Below are 21,827 nucleotides of genomic sequence, written 5' to 3' on the forward strand. Positions count from 1 at the left end.
ATCAATATTGGGGTCTTTTCTGGTGAGACACATGCCCAACTTTTGTTCCTTGTTCCTTACTTACTGCTCCAGGTCAGCTCTCCAAAATACAGACACAAATTGTCTGCAAAAGCCTGTTTCCACAGAATTGCAACAGGCTAAAATGCAGCAAAAGGCAAACAGCTGAAAATTCACTCTAGGATCAGTCATGTCTGGTCTGGGCTAGCCCAAAGGAGGGAAAGCAAGCTTGATGAAGAAGGGCTATAGGAAAAGAAATTGGCTCTGGCTGGTGTGGTTCAGTGGATTGAGCACCGGCCTGCAAACCAAAGGGTCACGGTTTGAGTCCCAGTCAGGGCACATGCCTGGGTTTTGGGCCAGTTCCCCAGTAGGGGATGCATGTGAGTCAACACATCAATGTTTCTCTCCCAGTCTTTCTCCCTGCCTTCCCCTCCCTAAAAATAAGTAAGTAAAATAAAATAAAATAAATTGAGCCCTCACTGGGGTGGGGAGGCATGCAAATATTTGTTTACTGTTGTGTTGGGAACCGCCCTGTCTGGTTTCAGAAGCTGTAAACCCCACATGACTAAAGCTGAGTGAGCGACCTTCAGACCATAAGCCACTAAGGAGACAAAGCTTATCTCCATGGCAGGGCGCTGCCTCTGCTCCTTTTACTTCACCTGGCCTGGTCTCCAATGCTTGGTTGGTTAGCCAATGACGGGTAAGATTCCTCAAGGGAGGGACGACATAAGACAGGCACGATCATGGGGGCCCCCAGGGAAGTACCTGGGGGACACAGAAAAGGGCTGATGGGCCCTCACCCCTTGGCTGTGACACAGCCTGAGTCCTCATTCTGTCTGCAGGAAGTCTCCTAATCTCTTGGCTGCCTTCCTTTCCCTGCCTGACTTAAGCCTGAAACTATGCTGGTGGTGGGCGCAGCCCTGTGCTGGAAAGGGCCGGTTCCCTAGGGCAATCAGACCTAAGAAAGAATGCATAAAATCCCATGAAACCTGCTTCGTTTAGAATGCTCTCAATTAAATGATAAGGGTCCAAGCAGGAAGTGAGTTTGTTCCTAAGTTTTATGGCCATTTATCTATCTGACCCTGATTCAAAATAGGTCCTCAGAGTTCTTTGTATATTATCTATTGTTTGATCCTTACTGCCTGACAATGATTAATGAGCTTTGCCTGTTTTCCTGTGCAAACTGAACACAATAAAAGCCTGTCAAGGCAGGGGTCAGTGCGATCTTCCCTTGAAAGAGAAGTCGTGCCATCCCTTTTCCTGCACAGGACTTGGTAGTCCATGTGAATTTATTTCATCGTATCTATAATGCTGCAGACACTGCGGGCTGGCGTCCGTGTCACTGTTGAGTAGTGCATTACATTGTTTAATCTTTCTAATAATCCTGCAAATAAGAGGTCCTCATTATCACATTACTCCCAAGGAAGAAATTCCAAGTTTTTTAAAAACTGCTCCACTCTCTTTGGGTGTCTTTGCACCTGAGATGTCCTGTATCAACCTTAATACACAGGAGTTTGTATTCTTGCTTGGGCAGAGTAATGCTAAGCTTTTTAATCACATAGAAAGCAAATAACCCCCCTTGCCGCCATTCCTCACCCTGCTGTGCACCTGGTAATATTATATTTGGTTCTGTATGTCTGTTCTCTACTTGTTTATTTAATACACAGTGACTGGAAGGTTGTCATAAAGCATTATGGGAAACAGATGTTGAATTAGTATGTTTTGGTGGCATCTAAAACTGTCAAGCTTACTATGTTCATGCTTCACTATGTCCCCCAGGGCGCCTACATATGAGTCCGATGAGCTTAGATGCTGAAGAGCGTGTGGGCCTCCTCCTGTGTTGAATGTTCACAGAACACTCCTTTTTCTTCAGCTGGGGTGGGCTGGGCAACAGAGAAAGGCATTCCTAGAGAGGTCGCATAGGACCAAGGTACCTCTGTTTCCTAGAGACTTGAAATAAGAATACGCTGCACTGAATAATCATGGATGGTTTTTCTATTTTCTGCCCCCGCCATATTACAAAATATCCAAAGCAGACACCACCTCGGCACTATGCGGCCAACTACTGCTTACAATGTACCGCGTAACACTTCATCACTACCCACCCCGTGTGTCTCCCCCCCTCATCCTCCGGAGGGTGTCTTACTCATGCTCAGGTACCTGACCCCAGGAGCCTCCAGAGCTTGCTGCTGAGCGCCTGCTGGGGGCAGGCAGTATGCTGGGTGCTATCACATAATCACTTCACTCAGCCACGCCAAGAACCCTGGGGGCGGGGGGAGTCACTCTCTTTGTATAGTAAGGAAACAGAGTAGTTTAAGTGACTAGTGCAGGGTCACAAAATTAGGTAACAGTAGACCCCGATTCAAACCCAGGTTTCTCACTTGAGATCCAGAAGTATCTCCAATACGCCTGCAGCAGCCTCTAGTGTTGAGCTGATCTGGCTATTCCCTTCCCACTCCAGTGAGGACTGTGGGCCTTTAATGTCTCTCAGCTGAGCCTACTTACAGGGGGGCAGGCCCCCTTCTGTGACCCGGCCTCTAGATCCCCTGCAGATGGTAACACACTCCAAAGGGTTGCTCTGCTGACTGCCTTTGAATTTATGGAATAAACACCTTGAGCAACTATGAGACGGTATGTAAATGCAAGCTGGTCATGATAACAAGTAAAGGGTTATGGCTTTTGTAGGGTAAGTGGAGGCACTCTGGGCTCCTCACCCAGGTGTCTGGGTAACTGAGGGAAGCAGTGTTCCATAGCCTCGGAGGGGCCTGATAACCAGTGTTCACATAGCCTTGAGACCGGGTCTGATAAACCGTTCCCATAACATGAAGTGGGCTCGCATGTGCAGAATTATGTTATGTTACATAATGCTCTGCCAGTTTTCTGGCTTTGTTCCCCTCTAGTACTTAAAACAGGCAGGGACTCCCCGCTGGGGGCGATGACGGTGGGAGACACACAAGGGGACAGGTGCCATGATGGGTGTCATGCTGGGGAGCAAGGGCCACGACATGAGACATGCAGACAGACACGAAGTTTGCAGCATGCATGGCTTGCCCACCCATGAATAAAGGGGTGCCTGACATCCCAACGGCTCCGTGAATATTTTCCCATCTGCAGGAATACCATGAACCTGTCTGGCCCTGAAGGGTGGCAACACGGCTTTCTTCTATGAAAAAACCAACCACCTTACCAAGTGAACGGGAGACAAACTATTCTCTGTAAGCTTTTCACGTAGCAGTAGGCTCCGAGGGCCCTAAGCTTCAATTATTCATGAATCAAAAAGGAAAGAGCTCTGCTTGGGCCTGGGGTGAGTCTGCTGACAGGTCCCCATGTGCTGGTAACAACGAGCTAAGAACGAAGGAAGCTCTGTGCTCCTGAGGTCTGTGAATCCAGCTGCGGGGCCCTTCGGTTCCTACTGTAAGACTCAGAATCACTGGGGTACCCGTTTTGCAAATACAGAGCTGACAGCCCTCAGAGGAAGAAGGAAGTATGTCCGTTCTGGGAACCTGCTCCGGGTGCTTCAGGCCATGCTCCCCTCTCCTGGCCAGGCTGAAAACGGTGGCTTTTCCGTGAAGTTGCTGGCACTCCTGAGCTGAAGCTGGTTGCTGCACCTCTCCTTTGAGGCCTCAAATCAAATTGCATTTAACTTTTTTTCCTGTAGATGGGAGCCAGTGTTCTGCTTGGACATAAAAGGAGCTAAACAATCTGGCTCCTTTTTGGACTGTGTAATTCTGACAAGTTGGAATTCTAAGTAATCAAATCCCACCCACCAGGTCCTGGGGCCTCCGCAGGGGATTAGGCTCCCCTGATCTGTGAGCGGGTGTGGGTGCGTGCAACACGCTCATGCAAATTAGCGCCAGGATCACAGAACCAGAAAGACACAGCTAAGATTTTTCTTAGATCACCTGGATGAGCCACTACCTTTAACATATGAGAAAACTAAGGTCCAAAGATATTGAATAGCATTCTTCAACCTTGGCCTCACATCACACTTGCCCAGGACACGTCACAGATGCCTGGGTTCAGACCTCACAAGAGAATCCAACTCTGTAGGGAGGTCTGGGGCGCAGTCTGATGCCCCTCTGGGTGATTCAGGGTGCTGCGACCCTGTCTAGGGTCGCTGCCACTACACTACCGTGTCTGTAAAGGAACTGACTTTACAACTGAATGGTCACTACCAGATATTTAAGGCATTCTGTAAAGTTTCCCAACTACTTTTTAGGGAAAGCCTTTTCTAGGGAATTGGCCACTGAGGAAGATTAAGTTCATGCCTTCTGTGATGGCCAGGGCTCCCAAACCTACACTGAACAGGAGAGCGCTGGGCAGCAGGGCGGGCGGGTGAGGGAGGGCTGGGGTTGAGGCCTTTGGCTGTATCGCTCCACTGGGCTATGACAGATTCGCCACTGGGTAGGACTGCAGGCAGCCCAGTGACGAGACAGCATCTGTCCTGTTCCCCCAACAAAAGTAAAACGGGCATTTCCCGTCCTGTGCTGCTGCTCCAGCGTCTCACTAGGGACTGGGAGGATCAGGAAGATGACTGAATGGGGCTGGAAAGAATTAATCAGTCTCCGAAACAATGACCCGGCAGGCCCCAGGGGCGGTTAGGTAAGGTCGGGATGAGCCTGGCTATCACTGTGTTCCAGAGCGCTCAACCTCACTAGACAAGGGGCTGTGTCTTCGTCTCTCAAACTGTCCTGTCAACATGCCAATCGGAGCGACTTTGACCGCCACGTCGGAAACCCACAGTTCTTGTAAACAAAACACACTGGATTAGTCTAAGCACCACTGCGCTGAATGTGGACTCACACTGGCCGCCACGTGATTCCTCGTGTAATCGCCCTTCCTTCCAGTCTCTCCCGAGCACACGGACCGCCAATAAGCACACCGTCTCGTTAACACCTGCACTGCAGCCGGACCCTCGTCCCTAGGAACCTGGAGAGTGGCACGCCCCGCCGCCAGGTGCGGGTCCCACCCACGCTGCTGGGAAGCCCTGTCGTCTGCTCTTCACGTCTCATGTGAACACGTGGGGCGAGCAGACGTGTTCTTCCTGGCTCCTGCGCAGGCAGTGCCAAATGGCGGCAGCCCCTCCAAAATGAATGTGTGATTGAAGATGATTGGACTTTCGAATAAAAACCAGGTTCAGACTCCTGGGAAAGGCAAAAACAAACAAAACACACCAGACCTCATACGTGTTTCATATACATATTTATATATATTTCATGTACAAAGTTACATTCCGAACCCCAGGGATTCCATAATAGAAATAAATACTGAAATAACTACATTGCTAAATGAGCCTTTTGCTCATAGAAATGAAGCCTCAGCCTCTAAAAGACAGCAAGTAGGACACTCGAACCCCTTTTTCAGGTTATAGAGGCAAGTAAAATTATGGATAAAATATCTATGACAAATAAACAAATTCAGAACATAAAATGGTTAAAATATAGTCAAATATTGAGAAATGTATGACATTAATAATAAAAACTTAATTTTTTTAAAGAGAAAGAAATAAAAATATGTCTTCTGTTCTAGAACAGCATAACCCTGGCCCTGGCCGGTGTGGCTCAGCTGGTTTGAGCATCGTCCCGTAACCGAAAGGTTTTGGGTTCGACCCCTGGTCCGGGAGGATACGGGAGGCAACCAATCGATGCTTCTCTCTCTCCATTCCTCTCTCTAAACACAATGAAAAAATGTTCTTGGGCGAGAGGATTTTAAAAAAATAGCATAACCCTGTTAGAAAAGCATTTATGATTTCCACCTTTAATTCTCTCTACTCTTCCCATGTTACAAACTGGGACCAGTGAGTCCCTCTCTCAACATGATCGACTCAGAGGAGCCCTAGTGCCTGGCTGAGTCCTTTGGTAACGGTCATAATACTCACAGGAAATAAATATTCAGTTCCACAGCATTTGCAAGACACACGTTCTTTAGGACAGTTAATATCATAAGACAATTGTTTTGCTTTGTTTTGTTTCTAAGGCAGCCATCGTTAAAGGGTCTATTCTCTAATATAGGAAGATCTTTACAAGAAATGAACACTACAGCAACCGAATGTATTTTAACCTTTTCTACGCAGACGCACAGTTTGGAAAAGTCATGTGCTGTATATTTTGTGCTCAAAACCTTTTACACTCTCAACAAGCTGCAGCTATTAAGGTATTAATTCCTATTAAAAAATTTAGATCCACAAGAATTACAGAAAAACACTCAAAACGGGGTTTCTAGAGAATATTCTCCGTTTGCCTCACAGGCAGTTTGACTTGCACTTAACCTGCCGGCCACCGTGCATGAGCTGCCGTCTGGTGAGGGTCGACCGTGGTGGGCATTCCCGCGGCCCAGCCTCACACGGAGCCCACGCGTAACTAAAGGAGAAAACTCGGGCAGCCCTTGTTTCTTCCATAGGTACGGCTTCTTTCTTTTCTGCCCTTGATGTGCAAGCTCCAGGCGGCTCACACAACCACTGTTCTGCCTGCAAGGCGCTTACATTTTGGCATTTTAATCCACAGGTTGCCACCTTGAACAAAGGGAACATTACAAGAATATAAACCTATTATTGGGGAAAAGGGGGAAATAAAGCAATCCATAGAAAATATTTAACTGAAATTACAAACATGAGGACAAGCCCTTAAAACACACCGTACAGGTGATTTGTCCTCTCTCTGGTCCCTGGAGTGAATTAACAGGGCCAGAAAATCTGACAGTTTTATAGATAAAATACCTACACACTCATATTCCTTACACTGAAGCCACTAATTTAAAAGAACAATTACAATCATTGTAACACGTTTGTTTGCATTTCTCATCTTTAAATCCTGATTTCCTAACTTACATTCAGTCGTACAAACTGTAAAAGACTCAACAGCGAGTGGGGTGTGGCTCTGGGGTCCACGTTCCCGACACTTCGCTCTCTTCTTCATCAATTTCCACAACATTCCTCAAACATGCTTAAGGATGTGGGTTTTTAAAGGTACTGCCGAAATAACAGACTGAAGCTGAAATACAAACGTAGCCTAAGCGTGATGGAAAAGCGGCCTAAGTGTTGGTGCCCTGAAGAAAAGTACGCAGCTCAAGCAAAAAAATCACCCCTTCGACGCTGCTTCACCACGCAGCCCGCGAACCGGCGGCAGTTTCACTGCGCACGGGACGTGCTTGCAGACACACGTGCCCAGAGGATCCAAACGCCGCCTCTGGCTCATTAAACCTCATGTGTTTTATAATCTAGCAGAATCGTGTATATGTTTAAAAGACACTGGTGCACTCCTGCAAACATCTTCACACGACAGCTCAGGAAAGAGTCCGGGTACTGCGGACGCCTCGACCACTGAGACCTGGGCCTGCTTTCTTTTCTTTGAAATAGTCCTTCTGATGCGGGGTCTTACCCAATAGGTTTACATTTTTTAAATAGCACTTAAATTTATATTTAGCTTTGCTTAAAGTAATGAAAAAAACATGGTAACTCACACATTTTCAAGAAGTGTGAGAGGGAAAAACGGCAGCATAATGGTTTCTTAAAACCCTATCACAGGAAAAAGCGTCAGACTCAGGCTCCGGCTCTGAGTGGGCACCGAGAGGGAAGGGACGCCGGGGTGACTCACACCCCGTGGTGTCTTGGCTCTGTCATCTTGCCCTTCATAGATGGCCTTTTAATCTTGCAAGGGCATAAAAGCTCAAACAGGTCTTTTACATGCAAAATCCAGTGCCAGCTGTCCTGCAGTTTTACACAGAACCAGAGAAAACACCGTCTCTACTCAAACCCCACGTTTACGTCCCTGGCCGCATTCCATCACCACTACAGCTTTGTTCTTGTGAACTGGGAACTGCAGTCCAAGAACAATCAGGAAACAGGTAGATTTTTTACGTGAAAAAACTCATCCAACCACCACCATCTGCGGTACAACAAACCCAAAACACAATTTCCTTTTTAAAAATCCTCCCGCTGCTAATGCCTACTTTCTAAACCTTGTAAGTATAAACCTTTCGGACACACTGGTATGAAAATGAGTGAAACTAACTAGTCTCAAAAAAAAAATCAGAATATTTGGAGAAGCAGGCCTCATAAACTTTAGAGCTCTATTAAGTCAGAAATAGGAAACATTTATTTAAATAGTGTAGTCTTCATTTCTTTAATATAAAACCCCCCAAATCTGATGAAAACGAAGTTTTTATATACCATATAAACAAGATTTGTCAGGTTTGAAAGTGAAAGTTAAAGCAATTTACAGTTAGCGTTTAGCCCTCTTGGGACACTTAGCTAGATCCCGACAATCCACCCAATGTTAGTTTGTGTCAATTTTATAATACACTGGGGGGAACTTGACTATTGTACTAAGTGGTACAGTTTCATTTACCAAGTATTCCCATTAATTCCATTATTAGTGACAGCTAAAAAGTGACCCCATCAGATGAAGTGAGTGATATCAGCTGTGGCTGAGTAAGCCACATCTGGATTGCTTTCTGTAAGTCACCAGTTTGCAGACAGTAAACATTCTTTGATTTGTTCATAATACACTGAAGTGGCCAATAACACTGGTGCAGTAAAACAGCTAGTTCTTGTATTGTTACAGTAAGACAGATTTTTGTACAGTTAACAGGGAAAAAATGCTCGTGTTAAGTGGTGAAACTTGTTTCACGAAGAAAGCATTAAATGAAGAGGGCAAGGGAAAGAAACCATGCAGAAGAGACGGCTCCTCCGTCTCCACCTGGGTCCACGGGCTCACTCACTGCCGTACATCACTTGCCACACTATCAAGTGACTCCTTTCCGCTCTGGCAACAGAAGGTTCAAGCGGAAGATCCTCTCCCAGAAGCTCTGATTCTCCACCTTCGTCACCTGGGGGATGATAAGGAGACTGCAGTTAGGGTGAGCAAGCAACACGCAGGCTGATGCACATCCGACGCGACGCTGGGTGGGTGCACAGACAGGGGTGGGTGCACAGACAGTGCGCACCCAGCCGGTCTGACTCCCCTCGCTGAGAGCACATGAAGAGAGGCGCCGGGAACCCAAATCTTCACTGCCTGACCTCTGAAGAGGCTAACTCACTTTTCGGACAATACCTGCAACACTGAGTTCACCATACTATGTTGGAGACTCATCCCAACATGCCTGCATAGTGAAGATCAAAGAAATGGGAGCTGCCCTGGCTGAGTGACTCAGCGGACTGAGCACCGGCCTGGGAACAAAAGGGTCTCCAGTTCGATTCCCAGGCTACGGCACATGCCTGGGTTGTGGGCCAGGTCCCCAGGAGGGGGCCCGTGAGAAGCAACCACACACTGATGTTTCTCTCTCTCTCTCTTCCTCCTTATCCCTCTCTAAAAATAAATAAAATCTTAAAAAGAAAAAGAAAAAGAAATGGGAGCTAAGAAGGCAAAGCTGTCCAATTCTGTGTTTATCCAAAATGGACAGTCTACTCCTGTCTGTTGCAAACTGAGAACCGAGACTAGAGAGCATCATAAATGTGAAAGTGTGGGGACAGACCCCCCGCACTAGCCAAACCTGGACAATTCATGCTTATTGTCGGCGACGCTGAAGTTCTCCGGTCCAAGAACCCAACACAGCACATGGAAACTCATCATCTCCCTGCAGCACTAGGAGATGGCAGAATCATCACGTGACATACTGCTTTTCCTGCCCACGGTTTTCAAGTTCAGGACGGGCAATGGACTGACAGTGTATGGTGGGGATGAAGAGATGAGGAGAAGGCAAGGCAATGAAACTGGAGGGATATAAAGGAGACTCGGAGGGGACTCCATGACATATTTTTTCTTTCTTTAAGAAAGCCAGAAAACAGACTAGGGTTCCTTCCGGGAGTAGCTGAGTGAATTTGGCAAATGAGGCCCTGATCAAAGGCATGGAGCGGCAAGGCCCAGCACCAGCACGCCAGACTTCTCGCTACAAGTGCACATCCACCGTTTTGTCGCTGCAGAGCTGGGTTATTCTGCCACAACGCAGTGACAACTCGAGTAGTGGGACAGATTCTTCAGCAGAGTTCTACCGACTTACGTAACAAAGGGCAAAGCTGTAACACTGATCTAGAAGAATTCTGTAATGTGCCTCACCTGAATTTCAGCTGAGCAAAAGAGGAAACACTGATACTGCCAACAGAACTGGTGGAAAAGACTAGCATTTCCCCCTGCGGCCAAACCCTCCTGTACCCAATCCCCAGTGGCTTTTCAGAGCAACGCAAATGGTGGAGAGGAGCACGCTTTAAAGGCTCAAGAAAAAAATCTGGTTTCTGAACTGAAATATAATCAGGTAGTTAGTTAGAATGTAAAAAAATTAAATTTGGTTTTTCAATTTTTTAAAATTACAATGATAATGACGTTAATCAGCTGAGACAAAAGACTTTTGTCATTTGTTTTTGAGTAGTTTTTATTTTGAAGGTTCTGTTTTTAAAATTACCATTTCAAGCGCAGAGAGTCCCAATTATGATGGATGCAAAGAGGCCCAGTCAAAGACACATTATTATTAAAAAGCCAAATGTTAAAGATAGAGGCTCTTAAAAGCAAAAGAAATTAGTTACCAGAAAGTTGCCAGCTGGGAGGGGCAGGGGGGAATGGGTGAAGAGGTGAGGGGATTAAGTTCCAATAGGTGGTCAGAGAACAGCGGTGGGATTCCAACTCAGTACAGTGTTGGAAATGGAGCAAAGATATGCACCACGGTGGGGGGACTGCCTGAGGGAGTGGGGGGTGCTGGGTGGAGGGGCGAAGGAGGAAAAATCAGGGCAAATATAACTGCAATCAATATCATATAACTTAAGAAAAATAAATAAAATTACCCTCTTTCCTAAGGCCTCTACATCCTTAATTACTTCATTAAAAATATGGAATTGCTGCCCTAACCAGTGTGGCTCAGTTGGTTGGGCGTCACCCTGCAAAGCAAAAGGTCGCCAGATCCATTCCCAGTCAGGGCACGGGCCTGAGCTGCAGCTTCGGTCGTCAGCTGGGACACATGAGAGGCAACAGATGGATGTTTCTCTCTCACACTGACGTTTCTCCCCCTTTCTCCCTCCCTACTCCTCTATCTGAAAATAAATAAAAATCTTCAAAAAAAAAAGAATTGAAGATATCTTTTAAAAAATATTACATTGTTGAGATGTGTTTCTCATTGTTAATATATTATAGGAAGTGAAAAAGGAAAAGAAACAAAAAAGACCAAATTGAAATTTAAAAAATTTACTATTGAAATTTTAAGCTTTAGGACAAATCTGTTTTTCAGGCTGGATTACAAAGACACCGACAAACCTGATAAAGCAGTTTCTATGCTATTTCCAGAACCCGCAGTGTTAAAAGATTTTAGTGGAGGTGGAAGCACCACAGAGCGGTTTTATTGGCCTAAGACATTCTGTGCAGCTCCAACCGCCGCGTCGCAGCCCAGAGGAAGCTCCAGCAGCCGCCCTGGCCGAGCGAGTCCCTCTTCAAAAAGGAATTGTGCACCAATCGTCAACTATTTAAAACCCTTCCAAGTGACTCTGCTCTCGCTAATGTCACCAGACACAATTCCTAAACTTAACATCCAATAAGCCTTTTTGCATCAGATATTCTAGTATGTACCAATAACATACAACACACCATCATTTACGTAACCCTAAATTTTAGACTTTTTATAGTATTCATAACTAAAAAGCATCTATCACAGATCTATAACATTTTGTCTTAAAGCTTTATGTTTAGGAACTTTTTGAATCGCTGTAAATTTTAGGCCAGTCCTTCACTTACGGCAAACAAACTTACGTCACGGTGCTTTACAGTTTACGAGGCACTGGACTTTCACCAACACCGACTCTACTTTCTTCGCACCTCTTTGGCTAGTCCTTCTTAGAAAGGTCCCTTCATAAGCGCTAATGATTCTTTAAGTTATTAACACAGGGTTCTACCCTAGAACCTCTTCTTCTAGCCCCGACAAAGCCTTCTTGGGTGAACTCATCAACTCTTGCGGCTTTTAGCACCACTGCAGGCCGACAGGCCCCCACCCCTTCTTCCTGAGACCTACAGCTCTTAAGCCCAAAAGCCTGGTGCACATCTTCTACCCAGACAACTCCCAACTCCCATGCTCTTCAAGGTCACCATGTCCAACACCAAACCCCTCTTTCATTCCCTCCAGATCTGCTTCTTCGACAGTCATTTCTAAGTAAATGGATTGCTCTCTCATTGCCCACACCCTATTACAGTCATGTATCTTATAATGACATTTTGGTCAACGACGAACCACATAGATGAGGGTGGTCCCATAAGACAATGGGACTGAAAAACTCCTTTTTCCTAGTGATGGCTTAGCCATCACAATGTCATAGCATGAATTACCCACACGTTTGCGGTGGTGCTGGCATGAGCCAACCCCCTATGCTGCCAGCTGTGTAAAACCACGGCACGACACATTTCTCAGTGTGCGGTTGGTGAGGGACGCGTGACTGCACCGACCACTCCCCACTGCCGCTCCTCCACGCGGGACTCCACTCGGCCACGCGCTCTCCCCTCACTCCCCTGTTCCTACACGTCCACCTGCCACACACACCTGATCACACGGCTCTTCTGTTAAGGCCCCCAACAGTTCTCCTTTGCTTTAAAGATAAAAATACAAACTACTTAAAATTAGGTACATAAAGGCTTTCCATAATCCAGCCCCACTCCCTTTCTGGATTTATCTCTGGTCAAATTTGCTTCTACTCCATGCTCTAGTTATTTTAAAAGTTTTTCTTTAATTAAGGTGGCTTCACATTTCCAAACTTTTGGTCAAACTATTTTTTTACCTTGGAATGCCAATCTCCCCAGGACCCCCATCCCATTCCCTAACCCAGTTCTTTTTTTTTAAACCCCCACCCAAGGACATTTTTTTCATTGTTTTTTTTAGAGAGAGAGAGTAAGGAAGAAACATCAATGCAAGAGAGAAGCGTCAACTGGTTGCCTCCTGCATGTACCCAGACCGAGGGCTGAACCCACAACAACCAAGGCATGTGCCCTGACCAGGAACGAACGTACAAACTCTTTGCCTCTTTGCCACTTTGCCACAACTGAGCCACACTGAGCAGGGTGCTAAAACCTGATTCTTCAGATTAACACTACTCGGTGCTGCGTCACCTCCAGCATCACTTCTGCCTTCCCTTCCCTGTCCTCCGCCAGAGCACCTCCGACATTGCCGTGTATTAGCACCGTCTCTGCACTGCCTCCAACTACCGGAGGGAGACTGGTCTCAAGGTTAAGGCTGACAGGCACATGATTAATGTTGATTAAGGTGAGAAAATAAACAAATGAAATCAATTTTGATACAAACAACACTTTATAGAGTATTTTTATTTCTCTATTTTGCAGGTGAGAAAGTGGGGTTCTGGGAGGTTGAATGACCAAGGTCTTCTGACCTCATCACACGCTCTTCACATGTAACTCCATACATGACAAAACCTGCTAGTTTTTTTTTTAGATTTTATTTATTTATCTTTAGAAGAGAAGGGAAGGAAAGAGGGAGGGAAACATGAATGTATGGTTGCTTCTTGTGCGTCCCCTGCTGGGACCTGGCCTGCAACCCAGGCATGTGCCCTGACTGGGAATCAAACAGCGGTTCTTTGTTTCACAGGCCCACACTCAATCCACTGAGCTACACCAGCCAGGGCAAAACCTGCTATTTTCTAAAGCTCCTTCAAATAAAATACATTTTAGTATATAAGAATACTAAATAGGTAAACAAATAAATTTTAAAAAAACACAGAAAGGAAGAAAAAAAAGATATATCGAGTCCTTTTCCAGGTAAGGAATTTAAAGAAAACCTCTTAGAAATCACTTATTAAAGCGGTTTCTTGTTTCCTCTAGGAGAAAACCCAAGTCACAGAGCACGGTGGAGACTGGGCCCCCAGACTTACCCATTCGGAAGTCAATGTAGCCCTCTCCTCCACTGATGACAAGCATAGACTTCAAGGGCGTCTGGCTGCCAGGCTCCTGTGCAGATGGCCCTGTTTTGTCACCTGTCAGATCTGTGCCACTAGGGCCACTTTGCGGGCTGACAACTTGACCTATTTATACAGGAACAAATCAATATTACTCATCACTGATTGGGGTGGGGAGACTCCTTTTTTTCTGAATGTTTTCAGAAAGTTGAACAAAAGCTAAACATTTCCTAATACAACCAAAGTACTGGGGATGCTAAATGCCCTGCATGATCAGAAAACACCTATAAAGGCTGTAAGAGCCCAGTCTGAAAACCTAAGTGAAGCCAGTTTAGACCAAAGCAGACACAGGCCCAGAGTCCAGCCCAGAGTCCAGCCCGGCATCTGTGTTCGGCCAGGCTGGGGGCAGCTGCCTGCCACAGACTTTCCTCGTCGGCACTGTTCGCACTGAGGGACCCTGGGAAGGTCTCTCCCAACAGGCCACGTGTGCATTTGTGTAAAAGACTAAGAAAAGTCTTCACCTTGAGCTGGATGAGCCTAATTGATATTTATATTTCAAATCCATGGTTTTCCTCTCATATGGAAAAAAAGTATGTCTTCTTTTTAATTTAGATTATACAAATAAAATTACCAGTAAATGTGTCATCTGCTCTGAAGTTTAAGTCCTAAGGTAGAATCCTTGAGCATGAAACGGTGGGGAGAGAAACCTTCAAACACTACTCACATTCTACTCTCTAAGACATCCCTCTTAGAAAGCTTTGACTGTGGGGTATTTGTTTTTTCTTGCCAGAATCTACTGTCCTTTGGTCAAACTGCACAGACCATGCTTCCAGGACATAGTCCTGTGACGTGGCACACTTTTAACAGTTAGTTTACTCTGAAAGGGTAGGACAGTTTGACTCCTTCCCGCAGTGTCTCATCCACACCTTACTCAACTACACTCCCGAAGAAGTCAGGCCGCCAGAGACAACCGGCAGCAGACTAGCTGGTTCCGCTGCAGAAGCAGGAACACAGGAGTGTGATAGTAAGGCCAGCCTGAACAGCCTAATGCTTAGGGCCAAACTGGTCAACGATGTTGCCGACTCTACTTCTAGATTTATACCCAGCAGGAAAGTCCTTCCCACATCTACAGGAAGGTCTGCTGCAGTATTATTTAATATGGGGGCAGGGAGGGATCTGAGAGGTCCATCAACAGAAGAATGGAACATGTTTATTCAGATATTGGAACACAGTTCATTGAATGCACTAGATTTTTATGTATAAACTTATTAACAAATCTCAAAAATGAGAAGGAAGTTGCAAAAGAATATACACATACCATACCATTTAAATTAAATCCAAAAGCACAAAAACACTACATATTGTTTATAGAGACTATGTCAAATGTAGTAAAAGCAGAAAACCATGGGCAGGACAATGGTTACAGATGGAGAAGGCAAGGCAATGAGACTGGAGGGGTGTAAAGGAGACGTGGAGGGGACTCCATGACGTATTTTTTCTTTGTTTAAGAAAGCAAGAAAACATTATAACCAACAGTTCCATATTTGGGAATTTGCCCTTAGGAAATAACTATACACACATACAAAATCTGGGCTTCAGGAAGCTCATTTCCCTGCTGCTCAGACTGTGGAGCAGCCAGGTACCACGTACACCAACCACCTCATCTCTGGGACACCTTGGGAAAGCAAGTGCGGTGGCTAATTTTAGGTGTCGGCTTGGCTATGCTATGGTGCCAAGATATCTGGCACCATATCAAATGGTGAATTCCAGTCGAGATATTGCTGTGAAGGTATGATTAACATTTAAATCAGTGGACTTTGAGTAAAGTGAATTACGCTCCATACAGTGAGCAGGCCTCATCCAATCAGTTGTTGATCTTAAGGGGAGAAAACAGCCCTTCCGCCCCTTCCCCTTCGGAGGAAGAGGGAACTCTGCCTCCAGGCGGCTTGTGCACTCATCTGCAATGCTAACACCTCCCTGGGTCCCCAGTCTGCCATCCTGCCCTGCAGATTTCAGGTAAGCCAGTCTTCACAATCACACAAGCCAATTACTTCAAACAAACAAACAAACAAACAAACAAACAAACAAACACCCCCGTTCCTCCCCTGCCTCTTTCCCTCTCCCTTCTCTCTCATGCTCCCCCCCAGCCCCACCTCCACCGTTGGTTCTGTTTCTCTGGAAAACCCTAATTAACATACTGAGAAACTACTATTTCCAATACTACACAGTTGGTTGGTGTGGCAACGAACTTGCCTCTTATGGGGGAAAAATTCAAAACAGGTCCTGATTACGGATGGTGAAGTAACATCACCACGACCACCTTTCATCTCTAGATGATACTTTATAGTCCCCAAGGCACTTTCATTAATTTTCACAACAAATGAGGTCGGCAGAGAGCAGATACCACGTCCACTTAAGGAAATGAGGAAGTGAGTCTTAGAAACTAGGCGACTTGTGCAAAGTAACATGCAGGCAGGCAGTGAGCAGAGGGCACCGCCGCCCAGGCCTCCGGCCTGCAGCCCCAGTGGGGACTCTGCAAGTCTCTCCTGCACAAAGCCTTGGTGACAGGGGCTTCCTTCTCCTGTATTAAGCCAAGACCATTTTTGGTGTTCTGTGGTGACAAAATAATAGCACTGCTTTTCAAAAGTAAGCGGGTTTCTTAAATGAAAATCAAGAAGTTTGTTGTTGGGGGGTGGAGGAGAGATTCCAAAACAATTTCATTCAGGGAAATCGCCTGCAATTCCAGCACTTCACATCTGAGTGGGGCTGAGGGACAAAAGACAGACAGTGACATATGACTCCTGGATCGCACTCACCCGGGACCGCCACAAAGAATTTCACAGCATCCCGATGCCCGTGGAAGCAAAGCTGTGCATGTGCCATCGAACAATAGGGTATAAATGTCCCTGGAGTCACTTTATCGCTGTTTTCGTCTCCATATACCCGAATCACACTTCCAGGACGGTTTCCCGGTGCCCCTGAGGTTTTATTTGCTGCAACGGAAAAACCAAATGCCAGATTTTATCTCTAGAAAATAGTGATGATGCGAGAGGTTACTGGTTAATCCTTATGATATTATCTAAAAGCTACAGCCAGTTGAGGTAAAACGAAGGCAGCAATGCCAAATCAAGACAAAGCTGGAAGAAAAGATACACAGCATGCTAGTCGCTTTTAAGTACCTCAGTAAATGGAGTAGGGGATTTTGCCAGTCTAGCAATAACAAGCTTACTTTTTAAATACATCTATTAATTTTTAAAAATCGTTTTAGTTAACAAAGGAAAACATTTGAATCTTAGGTATGTCTCTTTTGTTTTTTTTTTTATCCTATTTTAGAAAGCTAACCAGTTACATAGTATAAAGGAAATGGGTATATTTTTAAATACAATTTTTACACTTGATCTTCTGATTTGTCTGCCCTGCGGTAAGAATATCTCCCCTGTGGGGAGTGGTAAAGAGCTGTGCTTAAAAGGACCCAGTCACTACTACAGGGTAACTGATTTACACCAAACCAATGATTTGCTGGATTATTTTAGAATGACCAGACTCACAAAACATCCCCATTCCATGGGCCAGCAAGTGAATGAAAGAAACATGATTGGTAACAAGAGTAAACAATGTAGATTAATGACAGTTTTAAGAGATGTTTCGTGTTTTTATTGGCAGGAAAAACAGTCTGAAAGAAAGGTCAGCTGCAACAAAAGATGATAAATAGACTAAGCTGCTGCGCAGTGGTTTGGTGGCCATGTAACAGACATCAAAAACGAAACAGAAAACGCCTGCTGCGAGGCAGTGACTGCGAGTGGATGACATTTAGGAACATTCAGAGGGATCTAGAGACGTGGGAACAGCCTCACAGTGGCTACCAGAAGCCAGGAGGAAGAGCTGGTTCAGGCTCCGCACTTACCCCTCAGCCCCAGTAAACGTCCCTGGTGGAGGATTACAGCTGAAGTGAGAGAGGAGGAAAGGGGACATGGAGAGGTGCACGACAGGGAGAATTACAATGGGCCGCCACTCTCGGCGTCTTCGTCTGGCAGCTCGGTGCCCAAGCTCCTAACCAAACTCAACTCGGTATAACAATACCAAGTTACACTCAAAGATTCTTACCAAAGCCTCTCTCTAGAATTTCACTGCTCAAAAAGTACAATTTCTTGATTAACTGTGATTTTGTTTTGCTTAATCAAAAAGCAATTTCAGTGCTTCATGATTTAATAAGAACTTAATTGATGGAGAGCATTTCCTAAATGCTAACATCCCCCTCCCCCCACCTATATAAAAGAAATCCTGTTCGGGTCGGCTTTAGCTCAAGCTATTACTTCGTCATGGCAGACACTAAAAAAAATCCTGTTCAAAGTAACAATGCTAAAATGGAACTCTCCATTATGAAGAGCTGAAATGAACTCTGGGGATATCCTAGGATCTCTCAGGATATAAGTGGTCTAAACATGCAGACTTAGAGTGATTAAGAAGTTAGGTTCCTTAAAGGCCCCAGACAAACCGCCTTTCACTCCTCCTTCCTTTCCCCTGAAAAACGGTAAGACAATTCTGAGGTGTCTATTACCTCATTTTATGGACTCAGGGCACTTGTTTTCAAACCACTGCATGCCCATGAATCTTGCAACACAGAAACACCTATTTAATGAATGGTTAATGCAATGGAACATAACATGAGAAACATACGATGCATATTTTGTTCACAAAAAAATAATAATGGAACATACTATAAAAAACATACAATGTACATTTTGTTCACATTCTTTTCAAATACAGGCTGGATGACTTGTCTCCCACATAAGGAGGGCTTGCTGACCTCCTGAGAAACTTCTCCCGTGATGTTTCCTAAACCGTGAGTAAGCCGAATGGCACATCCTAAACTCACTGCCAGGGAGAATGTGAAAAACCAGGATGAGCGCCAGCAGGGCTGCTGAATGCGGCGTAATAAAGTGGAGCGGAAACAGGACTGTTACTCCTGAACTGAAAGAAAGCTTCTCAGGAAGAAAAGCTTTTCATTATAAACACTGGTCCTGATACATGGGAACTGGCATTTGCTACACAGTTCCTAAGTTCCATAGGAAGAGTGAAGGAACAGCGGTCAGACCCTGGCCGCCAGCTTGGTGTTCTGAGCTACCAGAGTTGCCGTTACCAAGACAACGCCTTCTGCCTGAACTCCAGACCTGAGCATTCCCTCCACTCGCCCGCCTGCACTGTGACAGCCAGGAGAAAACATACTTACTTTCTGTTAGTGGGATGGAGATAATGACACCATTTCCTGTCCCCACCCACAAACGATTGCAAGACACCATGAGAGCTGTGATCCTCACAAAAGAGAAGCCCAGTTTTCCAGTACCTGTACAGCAGGGGGAGACATTTCATTGAGAAACTAGAGCAGATGACGTTTTGGATTACTAGTCCCTCAGAGTAACGGGCTAATATAACAGGGGAAATGTGACCAGAACCACCTGAATGTTCCCTGAAGGGAAACATCAGAGCAAGTCTCATTTGGCTTTATCACCTACTGAGGGATAATGGGAAAAGAAAATTCTAAACATTGGTTGGCATTACACGATCATTTAGAAGTAAGATATTGTGGCTCAGGTAATACAACACAGGATTTAATTACGGAGCTGCAAAAACCAAAACACATAGCAAAACCGAAAACCCTCAGTAAAAACAGTATTTACTAAAACAGGAGGTCAAATGTCCTTCCGATTTATATATAAGCTGAAAGAGTTCTGGCTTGCCTTGAATTTCTTTGCACAGGTAAAAACAATTTGTGCTAACAAAACCAACACTCTTTCCTTATTCCTACATTTAGGATTGATAGAAGTTTAGCAATTTTAGGAAACCGTAGACATATAATTTAGGGAGAATCAATGCACTTTTATATTTCAAGGGAATTTTTATAATTTATCTTATTTCTCAGCTTAAGAAGCCAAATCATTAAACAGATAAATACACTTAAGACGAACAGCATTTAGTGCTGCCTGGTGTGGCTTGGTGGACTGAGCGCTGGCCTGTGAACCAAGGGGTCACCGGTTCAGTTTCTGGTCGGGGCACATGCCTGGGTTGCAGGCTGTGTTCCTAGTTGGGGATGTGTGAGAGGCAACCACACACTAATGTTTCTCCCCCTCTCTCTTTCTCCTTCCCTCCCCTTCTCCCAAAAAGAAAATAAATAAAATCTTAAAAAAAAAGATAAACAGCATTTTGTCATTCAAGTTCTACTTGTACAAGCTCAGGGTATGATCACAGAATCACAGTTAGAAGAAGTCTTAACTCTATTCAGTTTACACCTATGGTCAAGGTTCATCCTTGAAATTAGTCTGTGTCTACGTGTACATGTGTCCGATGCCAGGGAGCACTCACAGGTTAAAAACCTCTAATGCAGCTCCGCCTCTCTTCATAAAGGAATCGCTAATGACATCCCTAAAAGTCCTACAGCCCTGCAATAGGGGCTAAGGATACAGCAGGGAACAGGCCCCAAGTGGCTGGGCCCTTCTTGGGGTTTGTGGTCTGTGGGAGAGAGAGTTAGGGAATAAGAATCATATAAAACCAATGCAAACTCAATGACAAGCCCACGAAGAAAAAGCGTAAGAGCCCTGACCAGTGTGGCTCAGTGGACTGAGTGCCAGCCTGCAAACTGAAGGGTTGCAGGTTTGATTCCCAATCAGGGCACATGCCTGGGTTGCGGGCTGGGTCCACGGTTTGGGATGCATAAGAGGCAACTACACATTGATATTTCTCTCCTTCTCTAATAAACAAACAAACAAACAAATAAATCTTTAAGTGAAATAAAACAATTTTAAAAAGAAAGAAAAATAAAATAAATAAGAAAGAAAGAAAGAAAAAAAGTGGTCCTAAATCAAACTGGGAGATAAGAAAAGGTCCCCTCTGGCTATGACCTGTGAGCTATGGTCTGAAAGCCAAGTAAACAGGGACCAAGAACTTCTCAGGCAGAGGATACAGTGCACGTGAGGGCCCTGAAATAGAAAGGAACTTGCTGGGTTTGCATCAGTGAGAGTGTGGGCCTGTGTGGGTAGCACGGAGTGAGGAGAGGGGTCCAGGCCACCCAAATTCCTTCAATCATGTCACAGAATGTCACCTCACCTAAAGACAGTAATATTCCAAAAGTGGCTGGATTTACGTAAGTGGTGATGGTGCACGTGGCTTACTATGTAGACAGTAACAGGGACACTCGTGGTTATCCAGATGGGAAAGGGTGGTGGCCTGGTATAGGGACAGTAGAGATACAGAGATATTTTTGGAGGCAGAGTTGACAGTTCCCCACAGGGTAGATGAAGTATCTGTCTGACACTTTCAGTGATAAGAGCTCACTATTCCTCAGGCAACTGATTCGCTGGTTCTATCCAGCATTTAGTAACATTTAAAAATAAAACATTTCCTTTAGTTGACAAAAATGATATGATCTGGAAGCTTACCTAACATTTTGCTTACATAAGGCTCAATGTCCACATCCTGCAGATGTTGGTAAGTGTGTGCATGATAGAGACGCAGTGTGGAGTCCAGACGGATGGAGACCCACACGCCGTCACCTACCCACGCGAGCTGCCGCACCTGGCTCTCCTTCCTGGGATGTGCATCAAACGATTTCTGGAGAAGATTGTTCAACCACAACGTCACTCTTATTATGTAGGAGTTTGTGTTTAAAAACAGTGCTAATCTGCACAAAAATCCGGCAGAATGTGTATTATAGGAGGAGCTTAACTAGTGTTCACTAAATACGATCAATCCTCTATACACAATAGCTTCTCTCCCAGATTGCAAAACAGAAGGAAGAACAAAGAACTAAGGGATGCTCGACTTTAACTGTGCAGGTCATCGACTTATGGAGCAATAGTGGCATATCCATGCCATGTGTCAGCATTCAACAAAAAGACTGAGTTTGAGCTCGAGTTCTTGGGGGATGCAGAGTAATACATGAAGTAAGATCTGTTTGTAATTAAAC

At 45.2% G+C, this 21,827-nt stretch overlaps 1 protein-coding gene across 4 annotated transcripts in view; it reads right to left on the reverse strand.

Annotated features, from left to right (window-relative positions):
* Positions 1–5,180: 5,180 nt before the first annotated feature.
* Positions 5,181–21,827, reverse strand: part of SPAG9 (sperm associated antigen 9) — a 113,592-nt gene continuing 96,945 nt past the window's right edge. For 2 of the 4 annotated variants that reach the window (XM_037129638.2, XM_037129641.2), the window contains 6 exons: positions 21,301–21,472; positions 19,098–19,211; positions 17,772–17,810; positions 16,684–16,860; positions 13,844–13,993; positions 5,181–8,823 (listed from right to left, as the gene is read on the reverse strand). In XM_037129638.2, the coding sequence (XP_036985533.2) occupies positions 8,708–8,823; positions 13,844–13,993; positions 16,684–16,860; positions 17,772–17,810; positions 19,098–19,211; positions 21,301–21,472 (768 nt within the window). In that variant the 3' untranslated portion in view covers positions 5,181–8,707. The remainder of the gene's footprint in view (positions 8,824–13,843; positions 13,994–16,683; positions 16,861–17,771; positions 17,811–19,097; positions 19,212–21,300; positions 21,473–21,827) is intronic. The other 2 variants (XM_037129640.2, XM_037129642.2) reach the window with 1 other exon arrangement.

Source organism: Artibeus jamaicensis, unplaced genomic scaffold (assembly GCF_021234435.1).
Source record: "Artibeus jamaicensis isolate MK-2021 breed Jamaican fruit bat unplaced genomic scaffold, CSHL_Jam_final contig_1998, whole genome shotgun sequence".
Lineage (NCBI taxonomy): Eukaryota > Metazoa > Chordata > Mammalia > Chiroptera > Phyllostomidae > Artibeus > Artibeus jamaicensis.